Genomic DNA, 18,742 nt, shown 5'->3' on the forward strand with positions numbered 1-18,742 from the left:
CAAGAGTGAGAAATGAAACAAGTTCGACATTATTCACAACTTCACTCGTCGGAATAAATAGTTCGTAAAAATGTGCAAAGACACTCTTCAGACGCAGTTATCGGGTGTTATTGCGGGGCTGGTGGAGGCGGCCGTGTCGGAGGTGGAGAGGCTCCTGGACCAGTGTTGTGCGGCTCTGTTCCCTGTGAAGCTGCCTGAGGAGAAGGTCGAGGTTCTCACTCTGAAGGATGAGGTGCAGAGGCTCCTGGACCAGTGTTGTGCTGCTCTGCTCCCTCTGAAGCTGCCTGAGGAGAAGGTCGAGGTTCTCACCCTGAAGGATGAGGTGCAGCGGTTCAACAAGATGAAGACAGTGAGTATCGACTCAGTCTGACCGTCTCATTATGTTCCGAGGAATGTGATGACAACGTTGTATCAGGTGCAGTATAGCAAAGAGACTCAGCTTTCATCCTCTTTTTTCATCCTCTCAATTTATCATTTATAATTATTTTTAAATGATTCTAGTTTATAGTGTTCGTGCCCCATCCCCATCTCACAGCCTCTCGCCTCACTGCCACTGAGCCTCACAGCCTACAAAATGGATTGTTTTGCTTATTTATTTTGCTATTTTGTAAATTTCTTGTCAATATTTGCTATTGTTTTTTATGCCCCATGCACCAACCTCACCAAGTCAATTTCCTGTATGTGCAAATATACTTGGCCAAACATAGCTAGCTATGTATGTTTTCTAAATGTTCCTAACCCTCCTGACTAGAGAGACTTAGGCGAAGGAAGGAGGAGCAGGTGTACAGCATTGCCCTTGACTACACACACACACACACACACACACACACACACAGCTGACTTCAACAGCATGCTCGTCTTTCTTGGTTGTGGTCTTCATGAGAAATATTTGTTAAAAATCCCAATTGTCTGTACAGTCAACTTCAGACGGACAGACATTCCATATCAAACATGCAACTATGTGTTTCTTCACTGTACCCAAACCAAAAACACATTTTATGTGGCCTGTCAACATGTAATACTTGCCACTACTGCTTCCTCAGGCAAACAGGAAGACATCTCAATAAACATCTTGTGCCACAGCGCCTCCTTTAGCTGGACACCTCAATGATCTGTATATGCTGCATGATTAGTCTGGAAGAAGTCGTTTCTCTGGCTTGTATTGTCTCTTTGTGTCTTGATAGTGTATGACACTCTTTAATGTAGTTTATCTTTGTGTTATTCTTGTCTGTAACTAACTTGTCTACAACTGTTCTGTGCTGTGTCCTGTGTTTTGTGGGGACCCCAGCTAGCTGCGTCATTAGCTGCTTCTCATGGGGGGGGGGGATCCTCATACCATGAACAGAACAGCGGTGTAGCTCGTGTTAACGGTGTCTAAAATACCACGCTAACTTGGTTTCAACTGAACGTTTCAGGGGGAGTTTGCATCGTTCATGGAGATCCTGGGCAAAGCGTCGTCAGAGAAAATGGCATTGCTCATAAACGTTGGATGGGATGTTGGTGAGGTAGAGGCGGCCAGAGCTGAGGGCCTGCAGATGAGGGGAAGATGCTCAGGGGAACGAGGACAAATAGGTGAGTTGTCGTCGAAAGGAGATCACTATATTAAGGCCATGGTTGCCTGTACAATGTTTGATGTTTTTTTTTAACAAAATGATCAGTGTTGGATACTTAACAAACCCACATCTTAAATGTATAGAACAGATCTAAATCTCTTTGTGGCTGTAATTCTCATGTATAGTAGTGACTGCCAACAACTCATCGTTTGTTCGCTTTTCATCAACTGCCTCACAGATTATTTTCTGTTGCAGATTGTGGATCTGTCTCCGAGCTCGGAATCCAAAAGGAGGAGAACCCCCCACCGTTCCCCGTGTCAGACCCAGAGAGACAAGACCCCCAGCCCTTAAACATGCACGAGTGGACACACCCAGTGGAGGAGGACTTCAAACCCCAGGCCTCACCTGTATCAGACCCAGAGATACAAGACCCCCAGCCCTTAAACATGCAGGACCGTAGACACCCAGTGAAGGAGCACTCATACCCCAAGTACCCCAAGGCCTTGCCTGGATCCAACCAGGATGTGTCCAACCAGGATGTGTCCAACCAGGATGTGTCCAACCAGGATGATGGAAATGTCCAGGATGGAGGGGAGTCTCCATGTGAAGACGGAACTTCAGACACAGATTCTGCTGGCAGAGATGTGGAGGAAAAGACACTCAGTTGTCCCACTTGTAGAAAAAGTTTCAGGAAGAAGTGTCACCTGGTCAAACACCTTCAGTCTCACTCCAAACCGTTCAGCTGCTCACAGTGTCCGAGGCGTTTTGCCCGAAAAGAACGTCTCGATGCGCACTCACGGAAACACACCGGAGAGAACCCTTTGGATTGCACAGATTGCAGGAAGGCATTCACCTGTGAAAACGCGTATGTCAAACACATGCAGCTTCACACAACTGCGAAAACGGTGACCTGCACCGGTTGCGAGAGAAAGTTCCTCGGGGAACAGAGGCTAGTGAAGCACAAGTGTAGCGCTGTGAAAAAGACATTCAGCTGCTCTCTCTGCCCAAAGACCTACGAGTCCAGGCAAGGACTGAGAACCCATAACATCACCCACACTGGAGAAAAACCTTTTGTGTGTGATGTGTGTGGTAAAGCGTTTGGTCTTTCAGCGGCACTCAAGAGACACATGATCATCCACTCTGAGATGATTACCAGAGAAAAGCGTTTCATCTGTGACACGTGTGGGAAGCGTTTCAGCAGACCGTACCAGCTCACCAACCACATGGTCGTCCACACCGGAGAAAAGCCTTGCGTCTGCGACGTGTGCGGGAAGAAATTCAGCCAATCAAATAATCTCAAAAGACACAAGATTTCGCACACGGGGCAGAAATTGTACGGCTGCACCATTTGTGGGAAGAGGTACACCCAACCGTCAACACTGAAGATCCACAAACTGAAGCACTCTGGGGAAAGACCTCACGTCTGTGGCGTCTGTGGAAAGAGGTTCACCAACAAACCCAGCCTGGATACACACAAGATGAGGACTCACCTGCTGTCTCTGTCCAGAGAGCCGCAGCAACAGCCATCCTCTTCGAGACAGTCTGAAGAGTCTTTGCCCAAGTCTCTCCTCTGCAGCCTCTGCGGCAAAGGCTTCCTGTTTAAAGCCGCTCTGGATCAGCACATGGTCATCCACACGGGGGAGACCCCGTTCAAGTGCGACGTTTGCGAAAAGGGGTTCGCTTACCACTATCAACTCAAAGCCCACATGCATGTCCACACCGGGGAGAAGCCGTACAAATGTCCCATTTGTGGGAAAGGTTTCATGTATGACTGTGTTAAGGTCCACATCCGCGTCCACACGGGGGAGAAGCCTTACGCTTGCAATGAGTGTGGGAAGAAATTCTCCCAGAAGCCTCATTTGGTGTATCATCAGCGGGTCCACACCGGGGCCAAGGACTTCATGTGTGATAAGTGTGGGAATGCCTATGCCTGTAAGAAGAATCTGCAAGTTCATAAATGTAAGGCAGACTAGCTACTGGAAACAGGAGCACTCTGGGTAATAATGTCCACAGCAGGGAGGAGCTCAGGTGTACATCGTTTCATTTGATGGAAATGCATTTATAGATATTTTTTAAATCTTTTATTTGTACCTGTTTTTTAGGTGTAAAACACAGGAATAAATACATTGTCTATAAATAAACAATTGACCATGATTGTAATGTCCTCAGAACGTGACCTGCAGGTCCATAAGTAAGTTCAACCAGAGAACAGCTCCTAGAGAAGATGCACAGGAACATACTGAATAACATGGAGATGAAATGCTATTTTTAAAGCATTTGATGCCCATGATTAGTGAATACACAATACAACTTGATGGGGCCTTTTTCATGAAAGAGTGAATTTATGTTTTTTTGTTCTGCACTGTAAGAGACCAGGTGCTTATGGACCTGTTACATGTGTGAAGTTTAACGAATGTCATATACATATTTTCACCATAGACATAATTCCTTTTTTGTAATAAAAGAAAATACATATATCGCCATCATGAGTTTTCTGATAACAATTTCTGATTTAAAAAGCTTGTGATCTTATAGTTCACTCAATGGCATGTCTTCTCATGTTTTCTCTATGTGTCAGAAAGGTGGCTTTAATGTTCAGAATGTTCTTATAAATCTGCAAACTTTCACTGTTTTAGAGAGTTAATGCTATGCTATCGGTGTATTTAATACGTTTTCCAAATAAAGTTGATTCTAAACGGAGCCTCTTTGACCTTGTAGGTGAAGCATTTCTACAGTGCCTTCGGAAAGTATTCAGACCGCTTCACTTTTTCCAAATGTTGTTGTGTTATAGACTCAATTTAAAATGGATTAAATTAAAAGAATTTGCCATCAATCCACACACCATACCCCAGAATGACAAAGCGAAAACAGGTTTTTAGAAATTTCAGTAAATTTATTAAACTTGAAATACAGAAATACCTCATGTACATAAGTATTCAGACCCTTTGCTATGACAGTCTTAAAATGAGCTAAAATGCAAAAATGTCATAAAAAAATCACTCAATAAGTTGAATTGAGTCCACCTTAATGCAAGGATAATAGTTCATGTAATTTTGGTATTAATGTTATTGCAAACGCGGGGTAGAGCAGCTCGCCCTAAGTGGGTATCGAACTCATACAAAACCGGCTGTGCTGGCTACAACACCAAGGGAGTTGACTCCCTTGGCGGAGCTGCTAACAGGCCTTACACGGCGGAGCTGCTAACAGGCCTTACACGGCGGAGCTGCTAACAGGCCTTACACAGCGGAGCTGCTAACAGGCCTTACACAGGAGTCATTACAATATCTTTGTTTTTCTCGGGCCTCTGATTTGCATAGGAATCAGTTACACACTGTGTGGATCAGGTTGTCATGACAAACTGAGCAAATGGAGAGGAACAAAACTGTTCAGGAATGCGACCCTGAGCCCTGGGGAGACTTACAAAAATCTACAAAGTTGAATGGTGGAGAGGAAAAAGCACAATGGATGGGACAACATCATCTCAGTCACTCTACAAAATTGGTCTCTAACCAAGTGGCCAAAAAGAATCCCTTAATGGAAAATAATCTATCTCATATCCATAATTGTGTTTGGAACAATTAATTCAAGTGATACAGCAAAGAAAGTGACTGGAAATGTGTTTATTTAGTTTTACTACAAAGCATTAAGTTTGGTGCAAATCCAGCACATGCAATGCGGTTATTGCACCAGCTCTCGTGTGAAGAACAGTGGTAGCTGCAACAAGTTATGGGTATGTTTGTCATCGGCAGGGACTGGGGAGTTTGTCAGGATCAAGAGAAAATTATGAAATTTGCTGAGTTGGTAGTGACATCCTAATCCACACAGTGTGTAATTGATTCCTATGCAAATCAGAGACCCTATAAAAACAAAGATATTCATTCCAACTATTATCCTTGCATTAAGATGGACTCAATTCAACTTATTGAGTGATTTGTTGATGACATTTTTGCATTGTAGCTCATTTTAAGAGTGTCATAGCAAAGGGTCTGAATACTTATGTACATGAGGTATTCTGTATTTCAATTTTAATAAATTTACAGAAATTTCAAAAAAATAGTTTTTGCTTTGTCATTCTGGGGTATTGTGTGTGGATTGATGGCAAATTATTTTAATTTAATCCATTTAATCCATTTAAAATTGAGTCTATAACAACAAAATGTGGAAAAAGTGAAGGGGGTCTGAATACTTTCCGAAGGCACATCTTGACGCATCAACATCATCATCATCATCTCAACCTTATAACGAACTGCAGGATAGTTCTGTAGCTCATTTTCAGTTGTATATAAACCACCCTTTGTATAACTATTACTAACTACCCTATTCTTATTATTCTTATTATTATACATGCTGAAATTCAAGGGAAAAATGCACATCACTTATTGAATATCATTGAACAGTTGATGGGGAACGAGTTTTCTTGTAGTCGTTAGAGGGGACGCTGAGAAGCGGCGAACACGGCTCCGCGTAAGAAGCGGGGTGGACGGGCGGAATTACCAGTCCACGGGATTGTAGTAAATCATTTAATACCTCCGATTTTTCTCTCTAATTGATCTGATTCAATCCTTGACGACTCACCGTGAAGTGAATGCATACCTCAAATGATTTAAAACAACCCGTTGGAGAGGATATCGGTTAATAATAGTTATAGCAAACATTTGGCAGTCGTCAGTCCCAGAGTTCACTTCCGTGTTACCGCTCAGCCCGTCACACGCTTCCTGGCATTTTTCGGGGCTCGGACGAGCTAGCCTGTCGTGTTATGCTATTGCTGTATATACCGAGAGATATTTAGCAAAAATGGTACTGTATGAGACTTTTCAATCACAGATCTCCGCTATTATTGAGGTATTAACTCAGGCGGCGATTACAGAAATGGGAAGAATTCTTGACGAGTGTTCAACTACTGTCCTGCCTTTAAAAGTGGTCCAGGAGAACGAAGACCACAAATGGTTGAAGAGTAACATGCAAAGGGTGAACAAACTCAAGACAGTGAGTACTAATTAAGCCATTTATTATGTAGACTAACCCTAACCCTAACGAGGTCCAACTTCGATTGCAATTTGTCTGGAAGTGAACGCAGGCAGGGTTCGACTGCCCGCCTCGCTGGCCTGGCGCTGCTGTGCTAACTCCTGAGAGTGGGATTGTTGTCATGTTTTCAGAGGGAGTTCGCGTCCTTCATGGACGTGGTGGGGAGAGCCTCCTCAGAGAAGATGACCATGCTTATGAACGTTCTCATGGTCAAAAGTGACCCAACTACACAGCGAACTACAGCAGTGATTTGCGGACATGGTAATTCAATTAAACAAACCGACAAACAATGTTTTATTTGCTAATCAATCAATCACTCGCTGTCTGGAATGTGGTATTTATCTGGAACAGCCCAGTCGGACTCAGAGTGGACACATTACTGTTAGGACACGTTGCTACACTACTTACAATGACCTTAGCTAGCTATGCATCCAGTGTCACAATGAGTAATAACAATACCTATAACGCATGCATGCAACTTACAGTAGTAATTATATAGTTATAGCACAGCATCTTATAATAGTAATTACACAGTTATAGCACAGCAGTGTAAAGTGTGACCACATATACATGCCACCATGATTGTTATTATTTTGTTTGACTAACTAAGTTACTTACTTTTTCATCTTCCACCATTCTATCCACCTCAGACTACGCTGTGAAAGACCCTGAACATAGGAAAAACAACAAACCAAAAAAAAGTGTTGAACCAGAATGGGCAGAAGAGGGTATGTATGTTTTCTTCTGTTTGATTGCCTTCTGACATATTAAATTGCTATCCATCACTTGAGGATATGCTAGAGTTGAAATGGTGAACCCACTCCTCAAGTTGAAATACCACCACCCGCGCTGTCGATAGTGTAGCTGGTTAACATCGGGTATTTGAGGAGACGGTCACGTGTGTTGGCAAGTCAAGAGGTCGCAAGGTCGAGACTCGGTCGGAGCGACTCGAATGGCGGGGCGACTGTTTGCAACAACTTCATGTCTGTTTCACTGGTTTGTTAGACATTCCCTCAACAACAATGACAACGTCCCTCTCTGTTGCAGACGGGGCTTATCTCTCAGAGCTCGAAGATGAAGATCACCCAGACTCCCATCCCTCGCCTATATCTGTATTAGACTCAGACGCAGAAGACACCCAGCCCGCAAACACAGAGAGCAACGGAGACCAAGATGTCCGGAATGGGGACTCAAACCAAGCCGGGTTCCAAACTTCAGATGCAGAGGACTGGAGAAGAGAGAAGAGGCCCAACAGTTGTCCCACTTGTGGAAAAAGTATAGTCATTACATTGTTATAGCACAGCATCTTATAATAGTAATTACACAGTTATAGCACAGCAGTGTAAAGTGTGACCACATATACATGCCACCATGATTGTTATTATTTTGTTTGACTAACTAAGTTACTTACTTTTTCATCTTCCACCATTCTATCCACCTCAGGCTACGCTGTGGAAGACCCTGAACATAGGAAAAACAACAAATCCCAAAATAGTGTTATGCCAGAATTGACAAAAGAGGGTATGTATGTTTTCTTCTGTTTGATTGCCTTCTGACATATTAAATTGCTATCCATCACTTGAGGATATGCTAGTGTAACCGAGATGAAATGGTGAACTCACTCCTCAAGTTGAAATACCACCACCCGCGCTGTCGATAGTGTAGCTGGTTAACATCGGGTATTTGAGGAGACGGTCACGTGTGTTGGCAAGTCAAGAGGTCGCAAGTTCGAGACTCGGTCGGAGCGACTCGAATGGCGGGGCGACTGTTTGCAACAACTTCATGTCTGTTTCACAACAATCACAATGTCCCTCTCTGTTGCAGACGGGGTTTATCTCTCAGAGCTTGAAGATGAAGGTCATCCAGACTCTCATTCCCCGCCTATACCTGTATCAGACTCAGACACAGAAGACATCCAGCCCGCAAACACAGAGAGCAACGGGGACCAAGATGTCCGGAATGGGGACTCAAACCAAGCCCGACTTCGAACTTCATATGCAGAAAAGTGGAGAAGAAGGAAGAGGCCCCTCAGTTGTCCCACGTGTGGAAAAAGTTTCCTTAAGAATTATGAACTTAGAAAGCACCTTAAAAGCCACACAAAACCACATAGATGCTCGCAGTGTGGAAAACGGTTTGTTTCCAATGTAAGTCTTACGAAGCATCTTTGGCAACATGTGAGCGTAAAACCGTTTGATTGCACAGAATGTGGGAAGTGGTTCAGAGACAAAAGTGCGTATGAGACACACATGCAGGATCACACCATGGAGTTGACCTGCGTCTTTTGTATGGCAGTTCTTGTCGGGGCAGAAAATATCAGAAGCCACAAGTGCAGCATTCTTCATAAGACATTCAGCTGCCCTCTTTGCCCAAAGACCTTTGAGTCTGAGGAGGAGATGACTGAACACGAGGCCTCGCATTCACTGAACAAAAAGAAATTTGTCTGCAAAACCTGCAGCCGTCGCTTCTACACCTTCTCAGGGATACGAAAACATATACATTCCCATCATCCTCGGCACCAATGCGAGGCGTGCGGCGAACGTGTCGCTGATTTGGAACACCACAAGTGTAGTGCTCTTAATAAGACATTCGGCTGCTCCCTCTGCTCCAAGACCTTTGAGTCTAAGGCAGAGTTGAACGATCATTCGAAGGCTTCACATCCGGTAGAGAGTTTTTGCTGTGAAGTCTGTGGGGCGCCATTCTTGAGTAATTCATCTTTACAGGAGCATATGACGTCTCATAGTCCACGGCAACAATGCGATGCGTGTGGGGAACATATCGCTGAGAAAGAACAACACAAGTGTAGTGCTCTTAATAGGACATTCAGTTGCTCTCTCTGCTCCAAAACCTTTGAGTCCCAGGCAGAGTTGAATGATCATTCGAAGGCTTCACATCCGGTAGAGAGTTTTTGTGGTGAAGTCTGTGGCGATCCTTTCTTGAATAATTCATCTTTACAGGCACATACGACGTCTCATAGTCCACGACCCCAATGCGATGCGTGTGGGGAACATATCGCTGATGTAGAACAACACAAGTGTAGTGCTCTTAATAGGACATTTGGCTGCTCTCTCTGCTCCAAAACCTTTGAGTCCCAGGCAGAGTTGAACGATCATTCGAAGGATTCACATCCGGTAGAGAGTTTTTGTGGTGAAGTCCGTGGCGATCCTTTCTTGAGTAATTCATCTTTACAGGAAAATATGACATGTCATAGTCCACAGCAACAGTGCAATGCGTGTGGCGATCATATCTCTGATATGGAACACCACAAGTGTAGTGCTTTTAATAGGAAATTCAGCTGCTTTCTCTGCTCCAAGAACTTTGAGTCCAAGGCAGAGTTGAAGGATCATTCGAAGGCCTCACATCCAGTAGAATTTTTTTGCTGTGAAGTCTGTGGCGATCCTTTCTTGAGTAATTCATCTTTACAGGCACATATGACTTCTCATAGTCCACGACACCAATGCGATGCGTGTGGGGAACATATCACTGATATGGAACAACACAAGTGTAGTGCTCTTAATAGGACATTCAGCTGCTCTCTCTGCTCCAAAACCTTTGAGTCCCAGGCAGAGTTGAACGATCATTCGAAGGCCTCACATCCGGTAGAGAGGAGTTTTTGCTGTGAAATCTGTGGCGATCTTTTCTTGAATAATTTATCTTTACAGGCACATCTGACGTCTCATATTCCAAACTGCCAATGCGACGCGTGTGGCGAATATATCATTGATTCGGAACACCACAAGTGTAGTATTCCTTATAGGACATTTGACTGCTCTCTCTGCCCCAAAACCTTTGATTCCAAGGCAGAGGTGAATGATCATTTGAAGGACTCACATCTGGTAGAGAGTTTTTGCTGTGAAGTCTGTGGCGATCTCTTCTTGAATAATTCATCTTTACAGGCACACATTATCTTTTCGTGGCATAATTCACAGTTCCAATGCGATGTGTGTGGCAAATGTCTTAGTGATGCAAGTGCTCTCAAATCACACATGGTCATCCATACGGGAGAAATAACTTTTGTATGTGACACTTGTGGCAAATGCTTCGCTAGTTCAAATTCCCTGAAATGTCACACAAGGATCCATACAGGAGAGAGACCGTTTTCCTGTCTTGTGTGTGACAAAGATTTCCGAAATGGAAACTCTCTCAAAAGGCACATGTTGAGCCACACCGCTCCCAAAACAGCGAAGGCCATCAACCCTGGAGAAAACCCTGGGCTTGGTGGCTCAAGTAACAAAAGTGTTAGTGATGCAAGCATCACGCCTGGGAAACAGGAAACTACCCATACTGGAGATAAAGCTTTCACCTCCGATGAATGTGGCCAACAACCCCTTAATGCCGGCACTCTCAAAGAACACAGAACCATCCATCCCGGGAAAAAAAAGGTTTACATGTGTGACCTATGCGGAAAATGCTTCACTGACGCAACCATTCTCAAAAACCATCTTCTGACACACACCGGAGAGAAACCCTTCCCCTGCGACGTATGCGGAAGAAAGTTCAACCACCCAAGCAATCTCCTAAGACATAAGAATTGTCACACAAAATTGTACGCCTGTACCGTTTGTGGTAAAGCATTCGATCGGTCTGGTAGCCTGAAGGCACATGAACATATTCACACTGGTGAAAAGCCTTACAAGTGCGATGTTTGTGACAAGGGCTTCACCCATCCACTCTACCTCAAGACGCACATGCGCATTCACACGCGGGCAGGGGGGGACAAACCATTCACCTGTCGCATCTGTACCAAAGGCTTCGCATCTGACAGTAACCGTAAAGCTCACATGCGCAGTCACACAGAGGCAAATAAATGTAAAGTTTGTGGCAAAGGCTTCATGTATGAATGTTACCTCAAAACACACATGCGCATTCACACGGGGGAGAAGCCATATAAATGCAAAGTTTGTGGTAAAGGCTTCATGTATGAATGTTACCTTAAAACACACATGCGCATTCACACGGGGGAGAAGCCATATAAATGTAAAGTTTGTGGTAAAGGCTTTGGGTACAACTGTCTTAAAGTCCACATGCGTGTTCACACAGGGGAGAGACCGTACGCCTGTGGTGAATGCGGTAAGACATTCGCCCAGGTACCTCATTTAAGGAATCACCAGCGAATGCACACAGGTGTCAAGCTTACTTGTGACAAATGTGGGAATGCTTACGCGAACCGACAGAATCTGAAAGCCCATAAGTGCAAGGTGAACCTTCTATGCACACAGGGTCAGTCTGGATAACACAGGGGTTGCTTCATATGTGGACAGCATGTGGGTTCCTCAGGTCAAGATCTACAAATGTCTCCTAGCGTCTTTGATGAGTTGTCTTCAGGGGAAAGGGAGCTCCTACGTTGCGGTCTGCACTACGACAGAAGGCTGTCACGTCTGGACTAATCTGTCACAAAGTGATTGAAATCGTCAGTATCTCCTGATAGAATCCATAGTATTTTTTGATTCAATAGTGATACATTTTGTATTATTCAAAGCGACTTTAGTCCAGAGGAGTTCAAACAGTCCAAATAAAGATTAAGAGGTGAATATAAATGAATTCTTGTTAAATCCCATTGAAAGCATGATGATGATGATTATTAAATTATAGGCTGATAGTCACAGTAAACATGTTTATTTGATTGAAATTGAATTTTTTGTTTTGTTTTGGGTGTTTTTTGTCTATAGGTAAACAATACACTACAGCAGATAATCTCAGAAAAGTCACCTGCATAGTTTTCTACACAGATTTGTAATCCATCTTTTCCTTTTTGTGTCCCTTCATGATTACATGTTATTCAGTGTTACTGCACTGGCAGGGAGATGTATGAGCCCATTCCCACCTTATTTTGATTAAAAACCCTCTCTGACTAGTTGAGTGTTCTGTCATTTTTCTGACTCTGTCAAACTGGACACACACACTATCCTGTTTTCACATGAACATATCACACACATAACATATTAGCAGGGAAAGGACAAGCTTCTTTCTTCTTTGTGACATTTTTAAAAGATCTCTAACAAGTTTGTTTTTAGCGTGAAGCCACCGAAAGGTTTTTAAAACATTTGTAAAAGATGTATAACAACTTTGTCTTTAGTGTGAAGCCACCGAAAGGTTTTTAAATCATTTGTAAAAGATGTGTAACAACTTGAGTGGAGCCGGTGGAGGGTGAGGAGGCAGCGCTCTCTTTAACGCCTCATGAATACTATGGTAATCTCCTGGGCGGGGTGCCGTATATATCCTCCGCCATTTTGGAATGCACCGCATGCTCAATGCTGTGTGGCTAACCAGACTGTCCAACTTCAGCCAGGGTAGGGTTGGCATTTCAATTCAAGTCAATATGTTTGTTCTTGAGTGCTTCGGCTCGTAAATTACGACAGTAGATTCAGCGGTGTGTGCAACGCAGCAGCTTTCCTTCGAGTTGATTTTTTTTGCAAGCGAGAGTTTCTCAACATGAAGGGTACCATCGAAGATCCCACCGACGTGCCCGAAAGTGCTGGCTTTGGGTGTGCCGTGGCGAACCGCTTCGGCCAGCTTCTAGACGACGAGGCCGACCCCTTCGACATCCTCCGCCAGGCTCAGGGGGAGAAGCAGAAGAAAAAGAAAAAGGAAGATCCGAGAAAAGTTGCTGGCATCGTCGCTCCAGCGGGCAAACCTGTCAAAAAGGAGTCGCAAAAGGACAGGCGGATTCAGACGAGTGGGGAGGGCGACAACTCTGCACAAACAAAAAGTTTACAGGGTAAGACATGTCACTGAGCCAGTGTGACTTTTTTCAGGTGAATTTAACACAACTTTTTTAATGTGTCTGATAACTGACTGCCTAAACACGTGCAATTTACGGATGTTATTGCGGTGGGACAGTTTATTTCCCCCCTGATCTGTCTCCCAGTCGGATAGGCCTTAAGCAGTCCGTCCGCATGTCCCGGTGTTGTGGAGATCAGCGGTACTGCACCGTGCACTCATCCACATGCTTCCTCACCAGCTGCACCGTTCACGGCTATAGGCTAGCGAGCTAGCTACTTCAACTCATGCATGCTTGATGCTAGCTCTAATCATCCTTGCATTTGGCCCAAACATGGCGCATCCTCTGCCGGTGGTGTGTTGGTGAGTGATGTACGAAGTCCTTATGGCCCTGCTCAGCATCGCTGTAATGAATTAGCGCCCAGCACGGTAGCCGTTTCTCTAGCCACCGGAGCGCAGTAGGCCTCACCGACACCTGCATGTGGGCTCATCTCGACTAAGCAGATTTTGCCCACCTGTGTGTCTACAGGCTAGTTGGCTAGCTTCTCATCGACTCAGTGTTGGGGATTTTTAACTGAATTACTATCACATTTCAGCTCTGCCTGCTACCACATTTCCCATAAGTGTTGATCTATACTGGGGGTCTGTTTTTTTTTAGGTGAGATGTGTTATTGATGGCCTTGTTCTCTGTTTTTGTCTCATGTGCAGGTCAGAAATATCCTCCTCGCGGGGGATCGAACCAGGGAGAGGAGAGGGGGGAGAGACGGGTTGGCTTCCGGGACCGGAGGCCCAATGATAATGAGGCTTCCCTAGGCTTCTCCATTGAAAGGTAACTACCTATTCATGTTGGAAGGGCCGGATGTTTCTGCCAGTGCCACACACGCACACCTAACCAGTCTTGTCAGAGGAGGGAATGGAGTCAGCAAGGGCCCAGGGCTGGTGGTTGGGAAGGCTATAGAGCCTTTTCCTTGGGGAGCGTTGGGAGAACTAGGAAAAATATGCCCTGTTTGCGATTGTCAAATTTGTGATATGAACGTACTTCCTGGTTTGAGTGAGTTGAAGTGTAAGTGACCCCCCCCCCCCCTCCCCCCTCAGGCCTGCTGAACAGCAGGGGGAGCGGGGCGGAAGGGGGCGTGGCGGAGGCCGGGGGAGAGGAATGCGTGGCGTTGGTCACTTCAGGTCCACGGACGGCTTCGACCAGAGAGGCAAGCGGGAGTTTGAGCGCCACAGCGGCAGTGATAGAACGTAAGGCTTCCTCCTTCATCTCACCGACGTTCCGTTTCCCAAACTGTGTTTCATCTCCTGTACCTTTCAGTGTCAGGTTTATCGTTACGTCTCATACAGAAATGCAGGGAGTACAATTCTTATGCTTGGTTCCATGACAATGGAGCATAGCAAAAATACAAAAAAAAAAATACAATTTGCGTGGTGGGTGATGTGAACAGAGCAGCAGTGTAGAGGAGGCGTGGAAAGCTGTAGACCCTCAGAATTGTCGTGTCGGTGAGGTTGAGGGGAATAATGTTTCCTCCGGCCCGTTGCAGTGGCGTCCGACCAGAGGAGAAGAGGGGGGGCAGCGGCCCGCGCAACTGGGGATCCATGAGGGACCAGATGAGGTCAGTCTAAAGTATTTGGTGGACCTGAGAGCCTATGGCCTGGGCTCTGTCCTCAGGTTCTTCATGGTGGTAATTGGAGCACTGTGCTGGCCTGGAGTTTTTTATTTTATTTAGATTAGGTTTGTTGCCACATCTTTCATCAGCATTGTCCATTGTAGTGAAGTGACTTTGAATCCAGAACGTGACTGGATGTCCGGAACGGTCTGTCATTCCCATGTCTTTGATTGTGTCCCAGTGAGAGAGCTGACGGGGCTCCGGCTGAGGAGGGGGCCGACGGAGAGGAGGGGGCAGAGAATGCAGAGACTGGAGTGAACCGGTGAGTGACTGATCACCATCACCTAGTCACACCACGCTGTGACCCCACCAGCTGGGTACTGTTCCAGCCACAGTCCCTCCAGTCCTGACGGGTGAAACGTACACACCCCTTGGGCTTGGTTGCCATGCCATCACAGAAACAGCACTGTACTTACACACACTTTGAAATTGCACACACTTGCACACACAATCTCTGTGTTCAGACACTCCCAACCAAACTTCGGTTACACAACGTGCGAGTCCTGTGTCAGGATTGAGCTGTTTCCATAGTAACCCTCTGGTTCTCCGCAGCGCCCCGGAGGCGGAGGGCGAGGGCGAGGCTGTGGTGGAGGTTGCCGTGGAGATGTCCCTGGATGAGTGGAAGGCCCTGCAGGAGCAGAACCGACCCAAGAAGGAGTTCAACCTGCGCAAGGCTGACACCATCGTCCCCTCGGACTCGGTGGTCCTCCACAAGTCCAAGAAGCAGCTGGAGGTGAGGAGTGGTCCGCACGTTCACCAGGCTGCTGTTTGGTCAGGCCGGTAGTCTGGATGTTGTCTGTGTACATGTACAAACGGTGTTCTCATCGACCTGGCTTGTTGTCTTGATAACCAGGAGCATGCTGACGAGGTAGAGGAGGATGACGAAGCTGCCAAACTCCGTCGCCCGGCCAACGACATCACCGCCAAGATGGAGATCAACTTCGGCAGCTTGGGGCGTCCCTCGCGGGGGGCCAGGGGAGGAGGCCGGGGGGGCCGCGGACGTGGAGGAGGGCCACCCATGAGGCCAGAGACGACCTCTCCCCAGAAGCCTCCAGAGAGGGTACGTCTGACTTGAAGTCTGTGTACCAGGGATCAGATCAGACTTGGGTTGTGTACTACGTGTCCTACACAAATGCAATGCAACACACATGCACAAATGGAGATATTTAAAAATGAAACAATATAAAAAAAAAAAAAAAAAAGTAAAGGAAGAAGGGAAAAGCGTGTTGGAGCCAGTGTTAAAATGGTTTAACATGTTTATTCTGTAACTGGTTTGGCTGGTTGTCTTCCTAGTGTACTTGGTTGATGAGGCAGGTTTCATTTTCCTGTTCCTCCAGGTTCTAAATGCCAAAAGTGCTCATGTCCAAAAAAAAACTAGTACACTACTATGACAGTTCTAGAATGTACTCCCAGAACCGGACCCCTCCCACAACGACCCGCCCAGAACCGACCTGCCCAGTTATGAATCAGGCTGCATGTGACACCTGGGCCGGCGCATTCCTGTCCTCTTGTCTGGTGTTCTGCCCTGTTCCATTGTGTGACTGTGTTTTGACTCTCTTTCCAGCCCCGGGTCCAACAGGGCCAGGCACCGAACCCTGATGACCCAGAGGACTTCCCTGCCCTGGCCTAGAGGAAGGGACCAGCGCTGGACCAGGGCCCAGTTCACGGGTGACACCGACACCTGTACACTGTGCCTTACCGGAGTCAGCTGCACTTCCCCGTCTCCCCAAGAGGAGAAACAATTGAAAATAAAGAACGGGTTTCGCCCTCATACATCCCAAACAAAGGACTGTTTATATATCAGAGTTCCTACCTGCTCTCTGTATAGTTCAGATTAAATGCCTTTCATTGTAATGGGAAATATGAATACTTGACCTGTTTATACAAAAAAAATAAAAAAAATAAATGCACTGTTGACATTGACACCTCTGAGTTGTGTTGGATGCTTTCTTTTACATGGATCCCAATCAGTGAGTAAACGTGTGGTCTGGCGCCTCCTGCTTGGTCTGCCCCAGTCATAACGCCATGATTGACACGTGACGCTGTTCTAGTGAGTTTTAAGATTGGTTTTACTGCGCCCCCTTCTGGCTGTCTGGGGGTGATGCAACTGTCAAGTCTACATTTCGAATCAAATTGTATCGGTCACGTACAGGGCATACAGCCAAATGTGATAGTGAAATGCTTTTTGTAATCTACTCGTTCAACAACAATCAAACAAATCATCAATACAATATAATAATAATAAAGCAATAACAAGGATGTAATGTCATTGTTTTATTGCTGGTACATACAAGGCTGCAGTGTAAGTAGCAGCAGCTAGGTACCTGTTCCTCAGACAGCCACACGGGGGCGCCCCAGCACCGTCCATCTGTCGTAGGGAGTCTTCTCAGAAGCCAGTCCTGTCTTGTCTGGGAATCAACAGCGTCGCAAATGAATAATGCGACGAACACGTTCAAACATGCAAGAATGTTTATTAAATAAAGGCGTTTTTGTATTGTACTTACAACATGCTTTGGACAGAATGAGCCAATTGCATGTATTTATTTGCGAAAATGCATATACAGCATGTCAGTGCTGGTATTTTAGAAGATAGGCTTTCTGTTGCAGGACGCCGTAACCTCTGTGAGTTACATTTCCATTTACGTTTACATTTATGGCATTTAGCAGACGCCTTTATCCAAAGCGACTTACAACAAATACATTTGTTTAAGTAAGTGAATCATCTGAATCATCAGTCATCATTAGATAAAGTAATCAATGCTCGGACCAGGGGCCATAGGCAGTCACAATACTAGAAGAAGGGAAAATTACTTTCATACTGTAAGATGGTGCCATCCGTCACAGGTCTCTCCCCTGCTGACTCGTAATAATGCACCAGAGTTCATGAGGATTGTATTGTTGTCTGGGGTCTTTCATGCCAGCAGTGGCCCAGCTGTTTCCCCCCCCTGGCACAATCCCATGGTCTTTAAGCACCAAGCTAAGCTGATAAGTGACTTTCTAATGCCGTTTTATTGAATTTTTTTATAACCTTTTGACTGTTAATGCTCTAAAGAATTTTGTGTTTTCACGGACGTTAGAGTAACCCTGTCGTCTGTGAAACGGAGAGAGAGAGAATTCTAAACTCCAAATATTCACGCATCAGAATCCGTCAATTGAGGGATGACTGCATGACTTATCATGCGCTTATCATACGAGATAATCGTTTAATGAAAACAAACAACAACACATTTTTTTTTTAAACATACATTTATTTGCTTTATGAAAGTGGGTTCAGCTTCATGATGGACCTAGGAAGACCCAAACGAGACAGAGGTCCCCTGGGTGTGTCTGACTGACTGGCTGGCTGGCTGGCTGGCTGGCAGAGAGAGGGGGGGAGAGAGAGAGGGGAGGAGAGAGAACACCAATCACCATGCAGGAGAAGACTGGCTAATGGCTGGATGGATATATTGAGGGAGGGATGGAGAGATGGAGAGATGGATGGATATATTGAGGGAGATATGGAGAGATGGATGGATATATTGAGGGAGATATGGAGAGATGGATGGATATATTGAGGGAGAGATGGAGAGATGGATGGATAGATTGATGCCCAGTGGCCCTGTGTTGTTAGAGGATAGATGGATGGATAGATAGATGGATAGATGGATGGATGGAGAGATGGATGCCCAGTGGCCCTGTGTTGTTAGTGGCGCTGCTGAGATCCAGATCGATGTCATCCGATCCCCATGTTACGGCTGTGTGACATGACCAATCAGATGTACCCAGAAACACACTGACATG

General features: G+C 45.6%; 3 protein-coding genes across 5 annotated transcripts; all 3 read left to right on the forward strand.

Moving 5' to 3' along the window:
- LOC310804845 (uncharacterized protein) lies at positions 1-4,244 on the forward strand. Of its 3 annotated transcripts, none has more exons than XM_083670219.1 (3): positions 1-349; positions 1,416-1,572; positions 1,809-4,244. In XM_083670219.1, the coding sequence occupies exons 1-3, from the start codon at positions 71-73 to the stop codon at positions 3,524-3,526; spliced, it is 2,154 nt and encodes a 717-aa protein (XP_083526345.1). In that variant the 5' UTR covers positions 1-70; the 3' UTR covers positions 3,527-4,244. The 3 variants fall into 3 exon arrangements, with proteins under 3 accessions (XP_083526345.1, XP_083526346.1, XP_083526347.1); XM_083670220.1 differs by having other exon boundaries at positions 209-415; XM_083670221.1 differs by lacking the exon at positions 1-349 and having other exon boundaries at positions 1,486-1,572; positions 1,792-4,244.
- A 1,785-nt stretch (positions 4,245-6,029) lies between these two features.
- On the forward strand, positions 6,030-12,429 carry LOC310804843 (uncharacterized protein). The gene is made up of 6 exons (XM_083670217.1): positions 6,030-6,539; positions 6,710-6,839; positions 7,229-7,306; positions 7,626-7,853; positions 8,022-8,099; positions 8,403-12,429. The coding sequence occupies exons 1-6, from the start codon at positions 6,348-6,350 to the stop codon at positions 11,807-11,809; spliced, it is 4,113 nt and encodes a 1,370-aa protein (XP_083526343.1). The 5' UTR covers positions 6,030-6,347; the 3' UTR covers positions 11,810-12,429.
- A 373-nt stretch (positions 12,430-12,802) lies between these two features.
- LOC310804850 (intracellular hyaluronan-binding protein 4) lies at positions 12,803-16,884 on the forward strand. The gene is made up of 8 exons (XM_083670228.1): positions 12,803-13,293; positions 14,004-14,124; positions 14,391-14,540; positions 14,837-14,908; positions 15,144-15,224; positions 15,515-15,695; positions 15,816-16,022; positions 16,527-16,884. Exons 1-8 carry the CDS (start codon positions 13,008-13,010, stop codon positions 16,590-16,592), a joined length of 1,164 nt encoding a protein of 387 aa, XP_083526354.1. The 5' UTR covers positions 12,803-13,007; the 3' UTR covers positions 16,593-16,884.
- Positions 16,885-18,742: the final 1,858 nt, after the last annotated feature.

This window comes from Argentina silus (genome assembly GCF_951799395.1).
Source record: "Argentina silus genome assembly, chromosome: 5".
Lineage (NCBI taxonomy): Eukaryota > Metazoa > Chordata > Actinopteri > Argentiniformes > Argentinidae > Argentina > Argentina silus.

Coding starts and splice junctions, on each gene's coding strand:
- LOC310804845 (XM_083670219.1), top strand. CDS start 71: ATGTGCAAAGACACTCTTCAGACGCAGTTATCGGGTGTTATTGCGGGG. Junction 350..1,415: donor GGTTCAACAAGATGAAGACA/GTGAGTATCGAC, acceptor TGAACGTTTCAG/GGGGAGTTTGCATCGTTCAT. Junction 1,573..1,808: donor AGGGGAACGAGGACAAATAG/GTGAGTTGTCGT, acceptor TTTCTGTTGCAG/ATTGTGGATCTGTCTCCGAG.
- LOC310804850 (XM_083670228.1), top strand. CDS start 13,008: ATGAAGGGTACCATCGAAGATCCCACCGACGTGCCCGAAAGTGCTGGC. Junction 14,909..15,143: donor TCCATGAGGGACCAGATGAG/GTCAGTCTAAAG, acceptor ATTGTGTCCCAG/TGAGAGAGCTGACGGGGCTC. Junction 16,023..16,526: donor CCCAGAAGCCTCCAGAGAGG/GTACGTCTGACT, acceptor CTCTCTTTCCAG/CCCCGGGTCCAACAGGGCCA.
- LOC310804843 (XM_083670217.1), top strand. CDS start 6,348: ATGGTACTGTATGAGACTTTTCAATCACAGATCTCCGCTATTATTGAG. Junction 7,307..7,625: donor ACCAGAATGGGCAGAAGAGG/GTATGTATGTTT, acceptor TCTCTGTTGCAG/ACGGGGCTTATCTCTCAGAG. Junction 7,854..8,021: donor TTGTCCCACTTGTGGAAAAA/GTATAGTCATTA, acceptor TATCCACCTCAG/GCTACGCTGTGGAAGACCCT.